The 24,210-nt window shown below is 39.9% G+C and overlaps 1 protein-coding gene across 4 annotated transcripts in view; it reads right to left on the bottom strand.

Annotated features, from left to right (window-relative positions):
• The window catches only part of SPPL3 (signal peptide peptidase like 3), a 45,969-nt gene that overhangs the window by 10,238 nt on the left and 11,521 nt on the right, over window positions 1-24,210 (bottom strand). For 2 of the 4 annotated variants that reach the window (XM_023760395.1, XM_023760397.1), the window contains exons 3-8: window positions 17,298-17,386; window positions 10,001-10,120; window positions 9,184-9,262; window positions 7,834-7,970; window positions 941-1,047; window positions 210-373 (exon numbers count right to left, since the gene is read on the bottom strand). In XM_023760395.1, the coding sequence (XP_023616163.1) occupies window positions 210-373; window positions 941-1,047; window positions 7,834-7,970; window positions 9,184-9,262; window positions 10,001-10,120; window positions 17,298-17,386 (696 nt within the window). The remainder of the gene's footprint in view (window positions 1-209; window positions 374-940; window positions 1,048-7,833; window positions 7,971-9,183; window positions 9,263-10,000; window positions 10,121-17,297; window positions 17,387-24,210) is intronic. The other 2 variants (XM_023760396.1, XM_023760398.1) reach the window with 1 other exon arrangement.

The following is a 24,210-nucleotide window of genomic DNA, read 5'->3' as shown; positions in this document are numbered from 1 at the left end:
TACTTGATAACATTAATCAATAATAAAAAGCAGCACCTGTATCCCTTAGTGATAAACCTTTGCAAGTCAACATTCTCTTCCTTTTGTAAGATGGAGATGCTGACTCACCCTTTCTAGTCTAGGATTAGACTGTGGATGACAAAGACCGACTAATCAAGGCACCGGAAGGCCGTGCGCTGGCTGTCATGAGCCTGGCGTGTCAGTCCTACCTCGGGAAAACCAGTTTTCCAGGCAGAGACAGGCGAGGAACGTCGCGCCCAACATTGGGCCCCAAGTGCAGCTTCCGGGAAAGCACATCGAGGGGATTGTCAGCCGGCTGGGTGGCCACCTTCACCATGACGTTGCTATTGAAGATGTAGGCGGAGAAAAACACCTGGCGAGGAGAGAGTCTCCTTTAAGAGAGGGAGCTAGAGCAACCTGTCCTTTTTGTTCGTAAGAGCAGAGCTGCACAAAACTGTGACAGCAAGCCTTTGTTTTTGTTAATCCTCACCCGGGGGTATTTTTTCATTGATTTTTAGGAAGAGACACAGAGAGAGAAACAATGATGTGAGAGAGACATTGATTGGTTGCCTCCCGCACATCCCCAACATCAGGGCTGGCAATGGAGCCTGCAACCAAGGTGCCTGCCCTTGACCGGAATCGAACCGGGACCCTTCACTTCTCGGGCTGATGCTCTATCCACTGAGCCGAATCGGCGAGGGCCATCAAGCTTTTGTGACTGCATGCTCTGAGGCAGAGAACTCTGCCTACTCCTCTTCCACCACAACTATCATGTACTGTCTTCTGTAACACATGTCAACCAGCTGCCGGCTCACCTTGTAACACAGACAGCGCAGGACTGGAGGGAGTGGCCGGACAGGAGGTACCCCGGCCGGCCAGACTTTAGATGCTTGACCCCAATTAAACACAAAAGAGAGCAGTGGCTTCAACAGACACTCACCCAAAAGACGTCATAGATTAGGAGCCCTGAGAGAAGCAGGCAGGAGACCTTGAGGCTGGGCAGGCGGACGAAGGCGATCATGGCGACACAGAGACCCATGGCCAGGGCTGGGGAGGAGACAGCAGTCAGTGTGCAGCACAGGCCCATCCCCTTTCCACAAGCTATTCGCTTGTAAATCCAACAAAGTTGTAAGTCCCCTCGAAAATCAGGCAGCCTTCAGCTCTGGTCTAAGAATGTACACCCTACAGTGCAAAAGTGCCCACGTCAGCCTGTTGTGACCTGCTGGTATTTGGGGAAATCCCTTCGCTCACACTATAGGACCCAGGAGGTTCTGTTTTGATGAAGCTCCAAGACAGGCTCAGCCTGGGCCTTCTGGCCTCTGCCTCCCCCATCGCTGCAGATTCATCATCCTTGCTCCTTGCTTTCAAGTTAACTCACCCTCTATGGCATCCCCTTTCATTTACTCAGGGACACTGTTCCAGCAATTCATTCCTCTGTCCTTGTACCTCTCAAAATCTGGTACATGATGTATCTTTTTAAAATTCTCTCTCCTCACAACTAAAATGTAAGGTCCTCGAGGGCAAGGCTCCCATCCTATCCCTGGAGTCTAGGACGGCCTGGCAGATGAATGGTCTCTCCTTGCCTCCAGTTCTCTCCCTCCGGTCTTCTGAGAACCCAGGCCTGATTCCTACAGATTCCTGTGGGTTCTCCCTGAAGTGGGTGCCAGGAGAACTGCTCGGCCAGGCTGCAGGAAGGAACAGGAGGGCGCTCTCCACTGCGCAGCCCTTGTCCTCAGTGTGCACTTCCTGCTGCTCCGAGGCCACTCGAATGTGATGCACTGCTCAACACACACCATGTTCTTTCATGCTCTGCCCACAGGGCCCTGACCTGGGCTTCTTCCCTGGAAAATTCATCCTCGTTCTTAAGAGGCCAGGAGAGAAAGCCTTCCTGACCTGGCCAGATGAAGTTGCTGTTTTCTTTGCGTCCATTTACAATAGTATCATTATTTATACACACGTAGTTTATTCCCTAAGCTGTGTGCCTAGTAACAGAAACCATGGCTTATCTGTTCCTCTGGATCCCCAGCAACTGACAGTGTAGACATTCAACAAATATTTGCTGAATAAATGAAAAATTATGTTCTATCAGCTTCAAATTCCAAATTAGTCTAAGAAAAGTGAGTAAAGCCATATTACAGGTGTGTATCATTTAAAAAAATTCGGTAAATTGTCAATGTATGTAACAAAGTGGGCAGATACAGGATAGCTGAGAGGCATTATGGGTTTGGTCGCAGACTAGACTACCACAATAAAGTGAGTATCACAACAAAGGGTCATACTCTCTTTGCTAGCGGAGGGTCCGCCTTCGGTTTGTGAAAAATGCAGCATCTGTGAAGCCCAATAAAGTGAAACGTAATAAAATGAGGCATCACGTATAACAGCTGGGCATACCCAGGATATAGCAATTCAACTAATATTTAATGAGTTCCTACTTTAGGTGGTGTCGCATAAACAGAAGAGAAAAGTAATTCCCATCCCGACAACAGGGAAGGGTTGGAAAAACAGTAAAATTAGGAAGAAAAACTATCTCTATTCCTCCTGTCATTTTTATGATCAGGCATTCACTGGGCTCCAGTGTGTATTTTGGAGAGATGTAATGAAGACCTAATGCCTGACTTTATAATAACCTAGATGCCATTTTACTAGGGTCTCCTTCAGAACCAAACTGGTAAAATATATGCCAATTCATGCCATTTCAAAGGAATATAAAGGACTGTACTAGTCAATTAGGCTTTGCAAAGATTGAAACTTTTCAAGTTGCAAGCTGAAATATGTTTAAGGCGTGAAGAAATGTACTTAAGAGCCCCTTATAATCAACCCCCACTAATTTTTTAATAACGAGGTTTGTCTGTGCTGTCAATAAATAATCTGGCAGCATAAGCTCTGCTGGCCCGAAGAGCAGGAGTGGTCAGTGAGGAAGGGAGCCGCTGACAGAGGCTGGGAACTAATGACCAGAGACCAGACCAAACTAGGAATGCTGGCCGCAGGGATGGTGATCTTTTCAGGAACTTACAAGTGAGTACATGGAGTGGAAAGCATCAAGGACACAAAGGAAGAATGAAGACCTGCGGTGGGCAGTGAGGGTCAGAGGACCGTCTGCTGGTAACTGACAGAGGGTACGGAGTCCACTGGGCAGACAAGCAAAAGGGCAGGCTCCCAAGGTTCAATGTATCTGCCTCTAACACACGCAGGTGACCGGTCCATTCAGAACTTTCCTATTCAATTGACCATTCAATCACTTAATCCTAAACCAGCAGGAACCGTGACAGGTCTCTAAGCATCACTCCATGCCTAATCACTCATCTTATGCTAAGCCTACTTACCTAGGTCAAACCAAGCATTGACAAGACAACTGCTCAGTGACAGAATTTTCCGTGACTCTAGACCAGCGATTTTCCAACATTTCATCTCATGGCACCCATAAACTAATTACTAAAATTCTGCAGCACACCAAAAAATATTTTTTTTTTGCCAATCTGACAAGAAAAATAGGTATAATTTTGATTACTTCACACTGGACGGCTATTGTTGTGTTGGCTGTTGCCATTTTTTAATTTGACAATCTAAGGGAAAAGAGATCCGTGCCCCTGACTAATAGTCAGGTATTGCGTGTTTTAAAAATTCTCGCAGCACACCAGTTAAAAATCGCTGCTCTAGACAATGTCATTCTATCTCTAAGCTTCCAAACAAGAAACTCTGAGTTCATTTTCAGTTGATCACGTCTTTCATTTATGTACCTCACTTGGGAGCCATTGTGTGTTGTGAGTCCTTATTGTTACTCCAACCTTGGTCACGCTTCCCCGCACTTCCTCTCCCAGTCCTCTTCACGGCCATTGTAAAAATCAGTTCACATCATGTCCTGCCCCAAGGCCCCAGGCTCCCTCCTCTGAGGGGATCAAGTCTCTGACACAGCCATGCACCCTCAGGCACAGCTCACACAGAACAGTGCTGTGCACACAGGCTTGGCCACAGGGTCCATCTCCCTGTATCTCTATTCTTTTCTTTCTTTCAAAAATTTGATTTGAGAGACAGGAAGGAGAGGGAGAAACAGAAACATCAATGATGAGAGAGAATCACTGATTGGCTGCCTCCTGCATGGCCCCTACGGGGATCGAGCTCACAACCCGGGCATGTGCCCTGACCAGGAATCGAACCGTGACCTCCTGGTTCATGGGTTGACGCTCAACCAGAGCCACACCGGCAGGGCTATTCCTATTCTTCAACCTCTCCTCCTCTCCAGTGAGCAATAACCTCTTTCCATGCCAACCAAGTCTCCCCACTGTCCTTGAAGTTCCATGTTTGAAGAGGCAGAAAGCATCCCTTTTGAGCACTTCAGAGGTGGTTCTTAATATAAGTCTTTTGAATGAATATCACTCCTAAACCCAAATGAATATTGCTACCAGCTATGTCTTACCACTGAAACAACTATTCATCTAGTTTGCTTCTCTTTTTCTTCATTCTTTCATTCATGTAACTCTGAACAATCTTCCTTTCTCCTAAGGCAGTGGTTCTCAACCTTCTGGCCCTTTAAATACAGTTCTTCATGTTGTGACCCAACCATAAAATTATTTTTGTTGCTACTTCATAACTGTAATGTTGCTACTGTTATGAATCTTAATGTAAATATCTGATATGCAGGATGGTCTTAGGCGACCCCTGTGAAGGGGTCGTTCGACCGCCAAAGGGGTCGCGACCCACAGGTTGAGAACCGCTGTCCTAGGGCTTTTCCCCGCCCAGATGAAGAGAAATGATGCCTTCCCTTGCTCCATGCTGCTTGAGAAGCTTCAAGACTCCCTGACAGCTTCACCAACAAACTTACCTTCTGGTTAAATGTAAATGAAGCAGCAGTGTTAGGAAGTAAATTATTAATCTTAGCTACTTCGCTATAATTACTTTCAATTTATTATTGATATAATCTCTACTATTACCTTGTCTTCCACAACCAGCAGGTGAAGGACAAAGACAATGACACCAAACTGAGCTTAACTGTTCTTGAAAAAGATTATGTGACTTATAAGGTCTTAAGCAGTCTTGCTTCTAAGATCTCTAGATACTTAGACTCTAAGACTCTGGCACTTAGAGTCTAGTATCTTAAAACAAAAAAACCGAATTTCTAGATTTCTGACACTAAACATTTTCCAATCACAGCTTAGCGGCAAGTGCTGTAGAGTGAAGGGCTGGCTAGACATCTGTGAAGACTCTTCTAGTCTCTGAACTGGTCAGGGGATGCAGACTGTGACCCTGGTCAAGCGACCCTTGAACACTAGGTATGTGGGCACCAGATTCATCAGCTTTTGGCTAACACACCACCCCACCTATTGGTCAAACCCTTTAAGCTTCCCCAAATTTAAAAGGTTAATTTACCAGATGAAACAGAGTAGATTAAAAAAAAGCTCTAGATTTAGTCCAAGAAAACTGTGAAGTTTCTTCTTAATATTAATGCTTCTTAGTATAACCCTGAAAATATACATCATGCCTCGCCCTAAAACAACCACATTTACCATTCTGTTTTCACTCTAAATTAACTTCAAAGAGCAGGCTTTAATTATGAAATACTCATTTAAAAACACTACCACCAAATCACTGCCTACCAGAAGATTTCTGATGCTGCAGAGAAGTCTGGAAAGATAATTTCTCCATCAGAGAAAAACATATTTGAGAACGTTAAAGACCATGGCTAGAAAGCTACATTTCCTATAATAGGAGAAAACACACACTAATCATTAATCTGAAAAACAATTAAAAAGCTCAAAGGCCTCCCCCCCCCGCTTTTTTTTTGAGGGAAAACTCTATACTTGTTCACAAGGGTAGTTTAACCAATGCAACCTGGTAGAAGAAGACATTTTTGGACAAGTTTTGGGAAATAGCAATAACGACAGAAAATGATGTCAAAATCTCCCATTCGTCCTGGGGGTGGATACTGCTTTATGTTTACTCTAGTTGAAAAAGTGGCACCTGGAGCTTCACTGTCTCATTTCACATAACGTTTGTGTAGGTGGAGTAAAATAAGTGCTCAGTTTATACCTGTGCTATTAGTTCAACCATTCTGCTACAGAAATCACGAGTTAATCTCAGGAAAAGTCAAACACACCAGCCACGGCGTCACTCTCAACACCTAGTATACTAGTATATAAAACAGGCATCACCCTCCTCCCACAAGCTGGGCGAGCAGCTAGTGTGACTCCTGGATGTAATGTCTGTTTCTCAACTTACTCTTTATCAACCTCCAGAAGCACGGAAGTACCAAACACTAATTGCTAAGAATACCGACAGCACTGATACTCCATTTGGAAAATGTAGCAGTTCTGACAACCACTTGAACATTTGAAACACTGTACTTCAGAACGCTTATATGCACAATGGGCACTGAAGTTCTGAAGCAAATGATCACAGTGAATATTTTCTATATGGCAATGTCTGATGCTAAAATAAGACCAAAGTTGTCAGAAATCAGCCAAGGTGAATCACAGCAGGGAGCAGGCACTGGTGATTTTGACCCGGTCTTCCCATTCTGCATCATTAAAGACTGGATGTAAGTCTAAAGGTTAACCTGACCTGTAACCTCAAGGAACCGCTTTTGACTTTGAATATTTGGTATATGGTAGGCACTCAAAAAAAAAAATTTTTTTTAATAACTATGACAACAAATATATACAAACAAATGATGTATTTATATAGTTACAAATATATATGTTTAAAATTTTTAACGTTATCAAACAGTAAAATTGAGAGTTGTTCTTTAAATGTATGATTCTGTGAATTCTAACAGATTTCTAGAACTACCACCACACTCAGTGTTTGGAACAGCTGTACCACCACAATAAAATCCCTGTGCTATTTCTTTATATTCAAACTCTTCTCTCCACATAATCACTTATCTATTCTCCATCACTATAATTTTATCTTAAGCAAAAAACATTTAAAAATAAGTAAAATAAGTATATCATATATTCTGTATGTTTTTAAAAAAGTACTTTTTCTGTAATTCTCACCTTTGATTAAAATAACACATGCCGTTCACATATCACTTTACAGAGCTTATAATCCACTCTATCGTTTCTTCCCTGTTAATATGCTGCTTCTTAGAGTTTTTTCACTAGTTAATTTGGTACATATACATTTCAAATCCTTCCACTGGTAAAATAAGTTATGAGAGAAAAAAATCTCTTAAAATAGAAGAATAAGATTTTAGTTTCCCTTAGGTTTAAAATTTCTTCTCTATTAAGACTATGTTATTGATTCTGGATTACAGGGGGAAAAAGAGAGTTTAAAATCCTTTTTGTTAAATTCTATCCAATTTGACCATGAGCAGAAGGACATCCTTGGTTCTGAACTGTCCAGAAGAGGCAAATTCAGAGACACAAGGTAGACCAGTGGGTGACTGGCCTGGGTTGGGGGGTGGGACAGTAACTGCTGCTGGGGATGTGTTCAGAGCAGCAGTCGCCAACTTCCAGACCGCACGGACCACCAGCTGGCGACCGCTGTTTTAGAGGGTGGGTGATAAAAATGCACTAAAATCAACTGTAGTGATGGTTGTACAACTCTCTGATTATACTAAAAACCACTGAATCATACACTTTAAATAGGTAAGTTATATGTGGTATGTATGTGAATTATACCTCAAAAAAGCTCTTCTTAAAAAATCTTTAAAATGTGGGTAAAAATAATAAAAAAAACCTCAGTAACACTACCTTTGGATACCTAATAGCCATGGTAATAAAAGTTGATAAAGTATATTGTGACTAATACACGGACAGCAGAGGAAGGGGGGACCCAATGTAACTACTTATAAACTAAATTGGAATTTTAACTTCTCACATGTTAGTTACTCACCATCCATGAGAAGCCAATGGCCAGTGAGAACCCAGATGAGGACAAGCATGACAGACAGAGAGAATGATAGCAGCTCAGCAGCAGTGAAACGTCCACAGCAGCCAAAGGAAATCCTGGAACACATGACATTTACTGGACTAATGGGCAATAAATGTTATTCACTAACCAAGCTCTCTTCATGATCAGGTTTCATTAGGGCCATATTAGAGTAGGAGGCAAGTAACGAGATCCCTGATATAAAAATACCCAAACCTCTTTAGAGTAAACCACAGAGTCTGAACCCATCTGATAACGTACTTTTAAAAATGTATATATATTTATTGATTTCAGAGAGGAAGGGAGAGGGAGAGAGAATCATGGATGGGCTGCCTCCTGCGTGCCCCCTACGGGGGATTGAGCCCGCAGCCCAGGCATGTGCCCTTGACCGGAATCAAACCCGGGACCCTTCAGTCGGCAGCCCAACACTCACTCTATCCACTGAGACAAACCGGCCAGAGCTGATAATGTACTTTTTATCCCAAATTATCAACATGGGTTTTTAGAAATTTAAAGTGACAACATCAATCTTTGAAGATTCTAATCTAAGTACAGGGGAAATTCTATTGTATGAGGAAAATATTTAGGAATGTTACTAATTCAATTCATTTAGCAAAGATGAATTAATACTATAAGATAATAAATCTATCTGATTATCACTAATTCCTGGGAATATCAGCTGCCTCAAGTGATAGTTTCCCAAGTGCACACAGCATCTCCGTCAACAAGAGACTTCTGTTTCCATGGAGCAACAGCTGTAGGGGTTAAGGTGTGAACAATGGGATTAAACCTAAGTGATTCTAGGTCACCAAAGATAAAAGGCAAAGAATGTCAGAGTCAACCACTATTTTCAGATCCCACTCACTCACTAGTAAAAGAATGAAAGTGTTGCTTTACAAGGAAAATTCTCATCTTTCAGTAAGCTAAGCAGGAAGCATATTACGACGACTCTGACTTCCTAGGATTTGTTTATATTTCCTCTGCTATGAGAAGGTGCAAAAGGAAGTGCTACTATCTTCCAATTTTAAAAATCAAACATCTCACTTCCCAGTTTTCTAGCATGTGTGAGCTCCAGTCAATACAAGACCAAGAAATTTAGACCTGGCCCTGGCCAGCTAGCTCAATATGCAAAGGTTGTGGGTTCTAACCACGGTCAGGGCACATACAAGAAGCAACCAATGAATGAACAAATAAGTGGAACAAATCTCTCATCAATCAATAAAATTAAAAAAGAAATTTTAGGCTCCTAATAATGCTAGCAAGTGTGAAAAAAAAACACACACGTTTATAACTTAGGGGAATTTCCCAACTTACTTGTTCTGAGGTGAACAGGGTCTTGTTAAATACTGGCACATCGGGAGAAGAAGAAAAGCAAAAGCTATCGTTGCAAGAACTACAGAGAGAAAATGTATAGTTAAATTTTGTTGTGTATGATTTATTTTTCCATTATAAAAAATGGCATGACTTATGGAAACTTAATCATTTCCCAGAATACTTTTCTCGGCAAATAGATACAATCAAATTAACCAGAGAAGGAAAGCATTTCCCTTTAGCATCGCACAGATAAACTCTTTTTTTTTTTTTTTAAGTGCCTGATTTGAACAGAGTAGGGGAAGCATAGGTAGATTTTCTCATTCTCTTCTGTCTCAACAACAAAAGATAAATATCGGGCGAGGGGGTTAACTCCTAACAAATCTAGCATTTTGTTCATATATTATACATTTCCATCACTGCTTAGCTTAAAAACTGATCAGAGAGCTGACAGTCGAATTACCTTGATTAGATATGAATGTTTCTATCTGTGGAAACATCAGTCAGGGTTGCCGATGACCACTCAGCCAAAATGGTTTCTATTAAGCTACCAGACACGGAGCCATAGCCAAAGCGATCTGCTCTGGTGTCACAAAGCTCACCAGGTTTCAGCCCCCGGCCTTTTGTTCAGATATGTTGGCAGGTTTGAAACATGTGTCTCAAGTGGTTCAAGGAGGGGTGAGAGGAGGAAAAGCCAGACTTATGAAGAAAAACTTGATGAATGGCATAGTGTATAAATCTTAACTTTTGAATGATGATAAAAAATGGTGAACACATTTCCTTTTAGGTTAATGTTAAGAATAGACAGAAATTAATTTACCTGCTGTACATATTGTAAAAACTACTTGAACTGAGTCAAAGAAGAAGAACATAACTAGGAGAGAGACAGATGCTCCAATTGGAAGGAACAGGGCCTGGGTAGAGTCAATAGTTTGGATACCTAAAAGAGAGAAAAGGGAACATATTAATGTACAGCATGCCATGTACTTTAGATACATTAACTTATTAGAATGCAGACAGTTCTAGGGACTAGTATATAAGATACAGATTCTGTAGGCCTCCTAAATCTTTCTTGCCCGCTGAGACTATAAACTACTTGCTCTCCTCAGAATGCCTTCATTATAGTAGCTGCTCAAAAAATACTTGTTGAACTAAGGTGCTAACCATCTGGGTGACAGGGTGCCAAGAACAAAATAGAAACGAAATCAAGAACATTCGAAGGTAGTAAACATTCAGAGTTGTCAATTTGAGTGCAGTTGGGGTCTTGTGTACAGGCTTGGTAAAAGGTAGTTTAAACCCACTGACTAAAATTATTTCTCATCATCCGTGGGTTTTAATGTGCTGATGTTAATAACTCTTCCTCACTGTTGCTAATAGCTGAGGACTGACTTTGGGGGTGGGGAAAGGGAGAGAACAAAACATCTGAAAACAGCAGATCAGAAAAATTATCTTGTGGGAACATTTTAAGGAACAAATAGTATTTAACACCGTGGTTCTCTGTTCTTGGCTGATCATCAGAATCACCTTGGGGAGTTTAGAAAAAATTACAATGCCCAGGCCCAAACCCAGAATGAACATAACTAGACACAAAGGGTTGCAATTAGCAACCAACATTTAAAAATTGTTCTTCAGGCTGAAACCGGTTTGGCTCAGTGGATAGAGCGTTGGCCTGCGACTGAAAGGTCCCTGGTTCGATTCTGGTCAAGGGCATGTACCTGGGTTGCGGGCACATCCCCAGTAGGAGATGTGCAGGAGGCAGCTGATCGATGTTTCTCTCTCATCGATGTTTCTAACTCTCTATCTCTCTCCCTTCCTCTCTGAAAAAAATCAATAAAATATATTATTTAAAAAAACTGTTCTTCGGTAAACTTACCCGTCCCTAAGAACATTATTTAGGGATTTTGGTGAAATAAAATATTAAATATTTCTACAAAACAAAACTGCTTATTAGCTGGGTAGATGAGTCAAATAATTCATGTAGGAATAGAGTAATTCAATTTAGGAAGAGTGATCTATATGTCAAGACAAACAGAAGCCCTAGCCAGTTTGGCTTAGTGGATTGAGCTCAGACTGAAGGTCCTGGGTTCGATTCCAGTCAAGGGCACATGCCAGGGTTGCAGGCTCCATCCCCAGTAGGGGGGTGCAAGAGGCAGCCAATCAATGATTCTCTCTCATCACTGATGTTTCTCTCTCTCCCTTTTCCTTCCTCTCTGAAATCAGTAAAATAAATAAATAAATAGATAAATATCCCCAGCCAGTTTGGCTCAGTGGGTAGAGCGTCGGCCTATGGACGGAAGGGTCCTGGGTTCAATTCCCAGTCAGGGCACATGTCCAGGTTGTGGGCTCAATCCCCAGTAAGTGGCGTACGGGAGGCAGCCCATCAATGATTCTTTCTCATCATTGATGTTTCTATCTCTCTTTCCCTTCCTCTCTGAAATAAAAAAAAAAAAAAAAAAAAGACAAACAGAAATGATCTGGAGAAGAGGTGGATGCTGTATCTCACTAGAGCCCATGGATCATTTGGTGGGGTTGGGGGAGGGGGTAGCTTATGGACATTTATAAGACAAAACTCTATGAAATCTCTAACTATATTTCACTTAGTTTTGTGGGGGTTTTTTTTAGTGTTCTACAATAGTTCAAAGAACTAGAGGAAACTACAAATTTCAGGTGCCTTTCACAACAGAAAATAATGGTTTCTCAAATGAATAATTTTTATTATAAGGTAAAAACAAGTCTTCTAATAAATCTATAAATCTTAAAATACACCCCCTTTTCTGTAAAATGAAGCATCATATAGCCTACAGATTAATTATATTCGTTTAAAATATGAACAGAAAAATTAAATGGCTGGCTAGAACAAACACTGTTTAGTAAGTCAGGCATGAGAAGTATTTGTTTATAATAAATCTAAATTTTAGAAATTCATTCTGCAATTAAAACACAAAACTGAATACAAAGAACCTTTCTCGAATTAGACTGAATGCAGTTTTTTCTTTTTTGAAAGCAGAGATTTTTAACTTGGGTGTTAGACACTGCTCCCACCGTTAGTTTTAAGGAAGGGTGCCCAAGAGAGCTTACCAAACAGCAGTGTCACACGACAAGTTAAGCCCCGTTAGTTGCCAACAATATGCTGCCTAATACAGTGTACACAACTTCAATACCGCACTTTCTAAAGGGCTGTAGAAAATGGTCCTGAAGGGAAAGGAGCTAGTAATTAACAATTTTAGCCAAAATTTAGCCAAAATCCAGGGACATCAAAACAAAACAGCAAAGCAAACAGAGCAGCCATAATTGGGAGGACTTAAGTGCAGCTGCATTGTATTTAAAGCCAACATCAACAAAAGAAAAGTGCCTGGTGTTAGAATTACAAATTATGTTTAGCATTCAGTGAACATGGCTACAGGCTAATTATATGTCTGGTCATATAATTAGCAGACATCAAGCAATACACAGTGTATTGCTAATAATTGTGAAGAAAGTTATTGATTTTGTACCTCCATGAGAGAAGCATGCTTTTAACCAAGTATTTACTGAACACCTATTATCTAGTAGGCAACATGAGGAATTTTAAAAAGTCATTTCCAGATCTTACAAAGTTTAGAGTGTAGATGGGGAGATAAAGATGTATGTCCTTCTTAATGAAGAGAATTCCAACTGTATGTTTCCATCAATCCTCGTAGTTAAAATAAATTACATGGAAAACCTAGTAAAGGACTTCAATTTATTAGATAATGGGAAGGGAGGGACACTTAAAAAACCCCCACTTAATACTAATTAAATGAAGGACTGATGTGCCAGGGGTAAAAATCTTTATATAGACTTCTTGGGGCAGGCGTAGTGATGAGAAAGAGCAAGAGGAGGGAAAATTAGAGGACCCTGAGGGACCGCTCCCTCTCCTTTCTAACTCTTTATATTGTAAAACACAGCACATGTACAGAGAAGAATATGAAACAAATGTGAGGAGCACAGTGAATCATCACATAGCGAATTTCTTCCAGGCCAAGAAACAGAACCTTGCCAACCTCAGAAGTCTTTCTTGTGCCCTCCTCATCACTAATCTCTTTCTCTGGCCTCCAAAGGGTTAGCTGCCTTTCATGAGTCTTTCTTCTTTGCTTTACTTTATATGTTTTCTACCCAAGCATGCACCTTAAAATACTACTATATATTTATCTTGCCTTTTTAAACTTATTATATACATGGAATTACGTAATATGTATTTTTTTGTGTCTGGCTTCTTCCACTCAACATTGTGAGAAATATCCATGCTGTTATGTCTAGCTGTCGTTCACTCATTTTGATGTCTTGATTCTTATTTATTTTGGGAGTAGGCAACTACAACCTTTAAGAAACCTCTTTCTACCATTCACTTTCTCCTTCAAACGGTTCAGAACATTCTTGCCAAAATCTGTTTTTCTAAAGATTTTTAAATTGATTTTTAGAGAGAGAGGAAGGGAGAGAGAAACACCGACGTGAGAGCGAAACATCGATCTGACTGCCTCCTGCACGCCCCCTACTGGAGATGGAGCCCTAAACCAGGGCATGTGCCCTGACGGGGAATCAAACTAGCAATCTTTCATTGCATGGGACAATGTCCCACCAACTGAGGGGCCCTGGCCAGGGCTCTTGCCAAAATTTCAACACTAAATCCTTTTCTGATAAGCTTCCCCCCAATTCTACCCTGCTGCTCATTTGTGACTTCAATCTGTTTAGCACCTACCCAATCTCTTCTATTTCTCTGTTCATCTTTCAGGCTATCATTTCTTTGATTTTTGATAAATGCATGCCATCCCCTCAGTCTGGAATGGTGTCATGCTCCATAATCAAGTACTGGCCTTCTCTACAATGGTCATTTCTTTCATTATGTGGAGCGTGGACTGCATTCTAGCTTAATCTGTGCTTATCTTTTTGGTATCCATGGCCCAGATTAGGCACTGACGAAACATATTTGTTGAGGATAATTCAGCATAACATAGGAGGTAGACTTAAGAAAATGACCATTTAAACAACCATTTCCTGTTTTTTACATGCTGGTTAATGAGAAATAAAAAACTGATGTTGCAGATATCTTCTCTCCACTATATGGACTAACTTAACCACTTATTTATTTGAGGATAAAATTGTACTTAATTTTATTTCTCTTAGGTTTCTGTGATGCAATGTAGAACAGATTTATAATCTGGTGTAAGTACATCATTTGCATATATGCTATATAACACAGGATTTTAAAAAGAGTTTCAAGAGTACTAGTATAGCCCTAACCGGTTTGGCTCAGTGGATAGAGCGTCGGCCTGCGGACTCAAGGGTCCCAGGTTCGATTCTGGTGAAGGGCATGTACCTTGGTTGCGGGCACATCCCCAGTGGGGAGTGTGCAGGAGGCAGCTGATTGGTGTTTCTCTCTCATCAATGTTTCTAACTCTCTATCCCTCTTCCTTCCTCTCTGTAAAAAAATCAATAAAATATATTTTTTTTAAAAAGAGTACTAGTATAAAGTGATTTGGCTTACAATGTTGATAGATAGCAAGCTACTAATAATTTAACCTGAAAATCAGATCTTGACACTGGGTTTTACCTGGTTCCTGGTAATTTACTGGTATGGCATTCTACCTCCTACGAGGATCTATGTTATAAGTTTAAGAAAAGACTCATACTTAAATGATTCTACTCACTGCATTTATCATGCACACTTTATACTACTGGGGACAACACATTTAACTGGGTGAAAACTGGGCAAGTATAATTTCATTGGTGGGATATTACAATAACTAGAGAAACTGAAGTAGCTATTAAGTGATCTCCAATTTAACCTCTAAGATCCTCCATGATATTTCAATCTAGTATTTCCTCCTTACTCAATGGTGATGTTAACCTGTAGGTCATACTCGCTCTCTCTGTGCCTGCTGTTATGTCCTTCCCACCTGGAACGACTTCTCCACCAATCCAAGTTCACTGTTTCAAGTCAAACTCACCTTTTCTAGGAAAAAGAGTCCCTCACTAATCTGATTCACTGTTGCTCTCCCTGACTTGCCTTTCCCTTTACGCTTTCTTTAAAAAATATATTCTTATTGATTTCAGAGAGGAAGGAGGAGAGACAGAAACCTCAATGATGAGAGAGAATCATCTATTGGCTGCCCCCAGCATGCCCCACACCGGGGACTGGGCCCATAACCCATGGGAATAGAACCGGGACCTCTTGGTTCATGGGTCTACACTTAAACCACTGAGCAATACCAGCTGGGCTCGCTTTACTCTCTTGTATATATATGTCAAAATGACTTCACCTCTAGTATTTCCTCTGATCTGTTGCTGGTGCTTGTTCAGAAGGATTCTGAGGCTATGTTAAGGGTCAGAAGTATCTACTGTAGGTATCAGATGGGAAGCGGTGTTTGCTATGTCTGTCTTAGCATTTATCACCCTTTGGAAATGATTCTGCCCACACTGCCCCTGGGACAGCTTGGGAACCAGCTCTTACATTTTTGCATCTTTCAATATACTTCAGAGAATGCCGAATGCATAGTAGATATCCAATACCAATCTCTTAATATTATCAAACCAAATCTCCTTATTGCTAATTCATTTTCTTTTTATAATAAACACTAGAGGCCCAGTACACGAAATTATTGCATGGGGGGGGGGGGGGTGTCCCTCAGCCCAGCCTGCACCCTCTCCAATCTGGAACCCCTCGAGGAAGCACTGCTGGCTCCCAACTGCTCGCCTGCCTGCCTGATTGCCCCTAACCGCTCTGCCTGCCAGCCTGATCACCCTCACCCCCTAACCACTCCCCTGCCGGCCCGATAGCCCCTAACTGCCATTCCCTGCCAGCCTGGTCGCCCCTAACTGCCCTTCCCTGCAGGCCTGGTACCCCACAACTGCCCTCCCCTGCAGGCCTGGGTCCCCCCAACTGCCCTTCCCTGCCAGCCTGGTTCCCCCCAACTGCTCTCCCCTGCCAGCCCGGTCCCCCCCAACTGCCTGCCCTCCCCTGCAGGCCAGGTCCCCCCCCAACTGCCCTCCCTTGCAGGCCTGGTCCACCTCAACTGCCCTCCCTTGCAGACCAGGTCCCCCCGCAACTGCCCTCCCTTGCAGGCCTGGTCCCTCCCAACTGCTCTCTCCTGCTGGCCTGATCGCCCACAACTGCCCTCCCCTGCTGGCCTTCTTGTTTGTTGGAGTGATGGTCAATTTGCATATTACCTCTTTATTAGATAGGGTTACCAATTTTCTATCACTATATTGAAGTACAATTTATAAAATTCACTCGTTTAAGTGTATAATTCATTTTTTGTGGTAAATTTACCAAAGTGTGAAACCATCCCCATAAAATAATTTTAGAACACTTTCATCAACTCAGGAAGATTTCCTCATGCCAGGTTAGTTAATTATTCCCATCCCTAGGCCCAGGCAACCACTAATCTACCTTCTGTCTCTATGTATTTGCCTTTTTGGAAATTTCATATAAATGACTCAGACAATATGTATTCTTTTCTGTCTGGCTTCTTTTACTTAACACAGTGTTTTGAGTTCCATCCATAGTACAGCATGTACTTCATTCTTTTCAATGCTGAACAGCATTTCATGTATATTATGGATAAATAGGCCATATTTTGTTAATCCATTCACTATCTTATGGATCTTTGAGTTGCTTCTACTTTCTGGCTATTATGAATAATGCTGCTGAGCATTTGCCATATACCACACTTCTGTGTATTTTTTAAAACAAGTATTCTTACAGGATTTTAAATTCAGAAGAGATACAGTACTTAGTTTTTACAAGTACTTCAAGTAGCTATCTTTAAGAGTCACGGAATGAATTTATGATTTACTAACAAAATTATCAGCCTCAACAAAATACTGAAATGAAGTCATAAACGGGCAGATAGTCATCTATCTTGCTTATCTTTGGGAAGATAAAGAACCCCAACAGCAAGCTCTTAGGCATGAGTGAGAAGCAGCACACAGGAAATCAGTAGCTCAGATTCAAAACATAATAAATTAACAAATTATACCATACAGATTAGATTTTGTTACAGCAAACGTACATCTTGAACCCAGTGGATGAACTGGGTTACAGAAATAATCAAGAAGCGACGACAGGCATGAAAGTTAACTGACATAAGGCGCCTTACTATTATTGCTGCTGTTGCCACCGAAAGACCCCGAAGAACTGTTACTGTCTTTCTCTTTATCTTGATTTTCAAAGTCCATATTAAGGGACCTGTGGAAAAATTGGATAGGTCAGTTTTAGTTTTGCTTTAGGAAGAAGTAGGTTTAAAAAGTCAGTAACAAAACAGTATTTTTAAAAGCTAAGGTATCAGGAGAGAAAGGAAGGTCTCTTTTGACCAATTCTGCAAAATAGTTCTTGCCACATTTCAAAAACAATCTACATTCCTTCCAATATGTCAGAGTTCAAGAGTTTTAAAAGCGTTCCACTGTGGCTGAATCTTCTAGCACACCCTTAATTACTTCCGTATGTGATAAATACCTAGAGGGAGAAATGTCGGGTCAAAGGGCAAGCACAATTTTGAGACTTTTACATACTACACAACTACTTCCAGAACGGTTGGACCGATTTACTCGGTAGCAGGCTATGAAAGTACTTGTTTCTCCATATCTTGTCAGCTTTCTCAACAACAAATATCTGAGTTTCTATTGTACCTGGGACTGTTCCAGATACTGGAAGGACAATAAATAGTGAGTAAAACAGGCTTTACGTGGAAAGAGGGAGAGACTAACAATAAACAAGAAAAGTATGTTAAGCACATGGCCTATTGATGGTAAGAGCTAAGGAAAAAGGGCAGGAAATGGAGAGATTAGGCTTGAAGTTTTAATAGGGCGGGCAGGGAAGGCTTCCTTGGTGTGACTGCTGAGTCAAGACCTTAAGGAAGTTTGTCAGTATTGGGGACTAAAAATGCCACCTGTTTCAATTCAGACTTCTTTACCTCTGAACAATTTTATGTATATGAGCTTGCCCACTTATTTATTTCTTTGTGAACTACCTGTTCAAGTGCTTAGTTCATTTTCTATGTTCTTTTAAAGGGATTTGAGGGTGTTTGTGTGTCCAAAAGAACTTCCTGTGTTGATGGAAATATTCTGGAAATGTTCTGCATCTACACTGACCAATGTGGTGACATTAGCCACATGAGCACCTGAAATGTGGGAGTGCACCGAGGTACTGAATTCTACATGCTATTTAATTTTAACTAATTACATTTAAAGAATTTGAGAGCTAAAACTATAAAACTCTTAGACGAAAACATGGGGGTAAATCTTTGTGACCTTGGATTTGTTCAAGCCATTATAGCATTGCTGATTTTCTGACCATTTGTCCTATTCATTATTGGTGGGGTGGGGGAGTGTTGAAATCTTCAGCTACATTTATGGATTTATTTCTCTTTGCGGTTCTATTAGCTTTTGCTTCATGTATTTAAGGTATTATAATAGATGTATAAACATTTAGGATTATTGCATCTTGGTGCATAATTGATCCCTTTATTATTAAACAACCTTCTTTGTAGTAATATTCTTGCTGTGGAAGTTGCTTTGTCTGATATTAATATAGCCACTCCAGCTTCCTTTTGATGAGCATAAGCAAGGTTATCTTTTCTCAATCTTTCACTCTAAGTATTTTTTCTGGCTTTATATCTATAGCAGTGATTGGATCTTGCTTTTTAATTCAATCTGACAACTCCTACCTTTTAATTGGGGGGTGTTTAGGTCAATTTCATTTAATGTAATTATTGCTATGATTATATTATCATGTTGTTATTTGTTTTCTATTTGTCCTTTTTTGTTGTTGTTGTTCCCTTTTTTACCTGCCTTCTTTTGGATTAATACAGTATTTTTTTTTTATGATTCTGTTTTATCTTCTTTGTTGTCTTATTAGCTATAACTCTTTGTTCTTTTATTTTAGTAGTTGCTAAAGCTTATAGTATACATTTCTAACCCACAGTTATAGTATACTACTTCATGGACGGTATAAAATCTTACAGTGGTTACATTTATTTTTCCCCTCCCAACCTTTGTACTATTATTGCCAGGCATTTTACATGTTATGCTATAAACTCCATGATATATTTTTGTTTATACAATTATCTTTTAAACAATTTTAGGTAAAAAAAAAACAACACCCTTTTATCAATGTAATTACCATTTCTTGATCTTCATTTTTTTGTGTGTAGCTCCAGATTTCCAACTGATACCATTTTTAATCTGCTTGAAGTCCATCCTTTAACATTTCTTGTAGTGAAAGTTGATAATGAATTCTTCCAGGTTTTGTATACCTGAAAATATCTTACCTTGTCTTCATTTTTAGAAGATACTTTTGCTATAGGATTCTATGTTGACAATTTTTCTTTCTGCACTTTAAAGGTGTTGTTCCACTGTCTTCTCAATTGTACTTGAATTCAATGAGAAATTGGATGTCCATTTTTATTTTTATTTCTATGAACGGAACATATCTGCCCCCTGGCCCTGCTGGCTGCTTTTTGGTTTTCAATTTTATCACTGGTTTTGAGCAATTTCTTCCTGTTTCTTATGCCTGGAGTAGGGCTTCTTAGATCTGTGGGTTATAGTTTTCTTCAAGTGTGAAAAAATTTTAGCCATTCTTTCTTTTTTAAAATTGATCTTAGAGAGAGAGGGAGAGGGAAAGAGAACCATCAATGTGAGAGCAAAACATCAACTGGATGCCTTCTGACTCATCCTGACCAGGGATGAAACCTGCAACCCAGGCATGTGCCTGACCAGAAACCAAATCCACAACCCTTTTGGTGCATGGTTCGATACTCCAACCAATGAGCCACCAGCCAGGGCGTGGCCATTCCTCCTTCAGGCATGTTCCTGCTCCTCCCTTCCTTCTCCTCTCAGACTCCAGTTACCCACACATTAGGCTGCTGGAGGTTGCTGTTGGATGTTCTTTTCATTAACAATTTTTTTCACTTTTTCTCTATTTCATTTTGTAGTTTTTGTTGTATCTTCAACTTCATGAATCTTTTCTTCTGTAATGACTAATTGATGTTAATCCCATCCAATGTATTTATCTGAAATATTATTTTCATTTCCAGAAGTTTGATTTGGGTAGTTTAGAGTATTTAGCTAACTTTTTATACATATGTAATAATTATACTACCTGTTCTGATGTACTTCTCTGTTAATTCTAACATCTGTGTCAGCTCTGGGTTGGTTTTGATTGATTATTCTCATTATTGGTTATGTTTTCTTTCTCTTTGCTACCTGGCAATCTTTGCTTATATGCCAGACTTTGTGAATTTTACCTTATCTCAATATTTTTATATTCCTATTGGCTGCTTGATATTTTTACAGTACTATAAATCTTCTTAAGCTTTATTCTGGGATGCTGTTAGTTACCTGGAAATAGTTTAATTTGTTCAGGTCCTGCTTTATGATTTATTAGGCAGGTCTGAAGCAGTGTTCAGTCTAGGGTAATTATCTCCTACCACTGAAGCAGGACCTTTCTGAATTCCTTACCCAATGCCACATCAATCCTAAGTTTTCTCCAATCTTGCTGGAGGGAACAGGTACTTTTCCTTTTAGTTCTTTCACATTGTTCTTTCCTCAGTCTTAGCTCATTTCCTCGCATGTAGCACCAATCCACACTGATCAATGCTCAAAGGGTGCCTCTGCAGATCTCGGAGTTTCTCTCTTTGTAAGCTTTCTTCTTTTTTGTATTCTGACTTACTAGCTCTAGCTGCCTCAGCTCCACCTCCTCACCTAGGGAATCTTTCTCCCTGTACCACAACCTGGAAACTATCTTTAATTTTTGTTTAAAGATTATTTTTGACAAAAAATTGTGTACAGATGGTTTCCAACTTTATGGTGGTTCAACATGACAATTTTCACCTTCACAATGTGCAAAAGTAAAACACATTCAGTAGAAACCAGCTCTTCTCCAGCCTCATCAGAAGAGAAAGATAGGGATGACCCTGGTGCTGTCACACCCCCATCACCCAGCAACGCTTCAGCCATCCTGGCCCAGCGCATTTTCAACTATGTGTATTAATGGCAAATACCCATACAACCACTCTGTTTTCACTTTCAGTACAGTATTTAATTACATGAGATATTTAACTCTTTATTACAAAACAGGCTTTGTGTTAGATGATTTTGCCTAACTGTAGGCTTATGTTTAAGTGTTCTGAGCACACTGAAGGTAGGCTAGGTAAGCTATGATGTTCAGTAGGTTAGGTGTATTCAATTCATTTTTTATATACAGTATTTTCAACTTACGATGGGTTTGTAAGGATGTAACCCCATCATAAGTCAAGGAGAACCTGTATGTTTAAGGTACACAACATAATGTCTTTATATATGTATACAATGTGAAATAATTACCACAATCAAATGAATTAACATATCCACTACCTCCCGTAGTTGCCTTTTGTTTGCGGTCAGAACACTTATTAGTAAGATCTACTTTCTTAGTAGATTTCAAGTATATAATACATTATTATTAACTATAGTCACGGGGATATATATCCAGTTATTTTTCTCTCCCTCTCCCTCTCTCAATGCTCTCCTGTAGGTCTGTCAAACTCTTTGGGAACTTACTACTAAAATGAGTAATTATGCTATTTTGTTTCTGAACAGCTGGAAGGTTAAAGAGAGATGGGTGTCAGCTTTAAGTAATATAGGAAATCTAGCAAAGCTCAGTAAGGGATGGTAAACATAAGGACTCCTAGATCAAGGATGTGCTTTGGCTTTTAGAATCTAGTGTTACTTGATATCATTTCCCCTCTGTACTCAGAGATGTGAAAGCCTGGTGGGAAATAGCAGTCCACTTCACAAATGTTTTATCCAGTATTTTTTTATCTGCATCATCTGGTTTGTGTTTTAGAAAGGTTGTTCTGGGTTGTGTATGGGAAATAGATTGTTGTGTTAGATGATTTTGCCTAACTGTAGGCTAATGTTTAAGTGGCACCATCTTTGGATCCAGGTATTTAGGCCATAAACCTTGGGAGTCATTCCTGACTTCTCTCTCATACCAACTATATCCATCCCCTCAGCAATCTCATCCTTAACCTACTGATACCTCATCCCGCCACTATTATCCTAGTTAAAGCCATCATCATTTGTTGCCTGTACTAGGGCAACAGTCTCTCCCAGGTCTCCTTGTGACACAACAATCTATTTCCCACACACAACCCAGAACAACCTTTCTAAAACACAAACCAGATGATGTCATCCACTGCATTCAACTCTGTCGAAGGCTGATTTTTCCAACTGCACATGAACAGCCTCCTGGATGGATTGTATGCTAAAACAAGCCTCAACAAATTTAAAAGGATTGAAATCATTAAAAGTATGTCTCTTACCACAACGAAATTGAATTAGGTGGTTGAAATTCCTTTCAACAGCAGAGAGAATTCTGAAATATCCTTAAATATTTGGAAAGTAATTTAAAAAACCATAGGTCAAAAGAAAAAAAAATCACCAGGAAAGTTAGAAAACATCTTGACTTGAATGAAATTAAAATACAACATTTAGAGGATGCGGTTAAAGCAGTGGTTAGGGGGAAATTTGCTGCTTTAAACACCTATGTTAAAAAAGAAGACAGGCAAATCTCGAGAGACAGAAAGTTTAAAGATTAATGGTAACCTAGAGTAGGGGGAGGGGGAGGGGAATGACTACTAATGGGTACACGATTTCTTCTGGGATGATGAAAATGTCCTAAAATTGGATTATGGTGATGTTTACACAACTTAGTAATATTCTGAAACCCCTGAATTGTATACTTTATATGGAAGAACTTAATGGTAGGCACATTATATCTCTATAAACCAGTGCTGCTGTTGTTTTTTAAAAAACACACCTTATCAATACTTTGGGGGAGGGGGGTAAAAGGTGAAACAAACTGGAAAAATCACGTGGCCAATAAGCACATGAAAAGATGCTTAATAGCTTCTCAGCATCCTAATCCCGGTTATGAGAGAAATGCAATCGAAGCCACAGAGAAATCATTCCACACCCTAGAATCAGAATGGTTAAAATAAAAAGAGAGACAATAACGTGTTTTTAAAACCTTGTACCTGCTACTGAACTTTATTCTTAAAAATGAATAAAATGGTAAATTTCATTTTATGTTTATTTTACCACAAAAAGAAAAACATCCTTACCAGTACTTTTTAAAAATATATTTTTATTGATTTCAGAGAGGAAAGGAGAGGGGGAGAGAGAGAGAGAAACATCAATGATGAGAAAGAATCATCGATGGGCTGCCTCCTGCACACCCCTACTGGGGATCGAGCCGGCAACCCAGAGAGGAGCCTGCAACTGAGGTACGTGCCCATGATGGGAACTGAACCCAGGACCCTCAGTATACAGGCCGACGCTCTATCCACTGAGCCAAACTGGCTAGGGCTCCTTGCCAGTACTTAATAATAATAAGAAAAAAAAAGTAGTGAACAAAGCAAGAAAAAAGCAATGAAGAATTTTTCCACAAAACCCAGACTTTAGATGGCTTCACTGGTGAGTTCTATCATATATTTAAAAAAGAAATACAAGTTTATATAATCTTTTTCAGAAAACACTTCTAAACTTATTCAATGAGGGCAATTTAAATGTATAATCAAAGGCATCACAATTTACTTTTTTGCAGAAATATATTACTAAAGTATAAAAGACATAATGTACTGGGGCCGACACCCTAACAACTGGGTCCCAAACCAGACTTAGTCACCAAATGAGCTGTGTAATCTTTATCAAGTTACCTCATCTTGTTGAGCTTCAGTTTCCTCATTTGTAAAACAAAGAAGTTCACCAGAGAAATCTTTTCCATTGATATAATTCTGTGGTGCATTTATAAGCATAAATTTTGTTTAAAACATGCATGATCCTAAATTGGTATAATCTGCCTGCAAATAATACAGCACTATATACTAAAAGCCAGTTTATACTCTCTGCCGAAGTATTTCAAGTTTTGAATATTTAACTTGTATAATTCAACCAAAGCAAAGACATAAAAGATGGCTACCTTAACAACCCACATGTCCACAAGAGTGGATTAGACAGTACCACAAAGAAATA

Source organism: Myotis lucifugus, unplaced genomic scaffold (assembly GCF_000147115.1).
Source record: "Myotis lucifugus unplaced genomic scaffold, Myoluc2.0 scaffold_181, whole genome shotgun sequence".
Taxonomy (NCBI): domain Eukaryota; kingdom Metazoa; phylum Chordata; class Mammalia; order Chiroptera; family Vespertilionidae; genus Myotis; species Myotis lucifugus.
The sequence above is the reverse complement of the archived record's forward strand: the minus strand, read 5'-3'. Positions and strand labels throughout refer to the sequence as shown.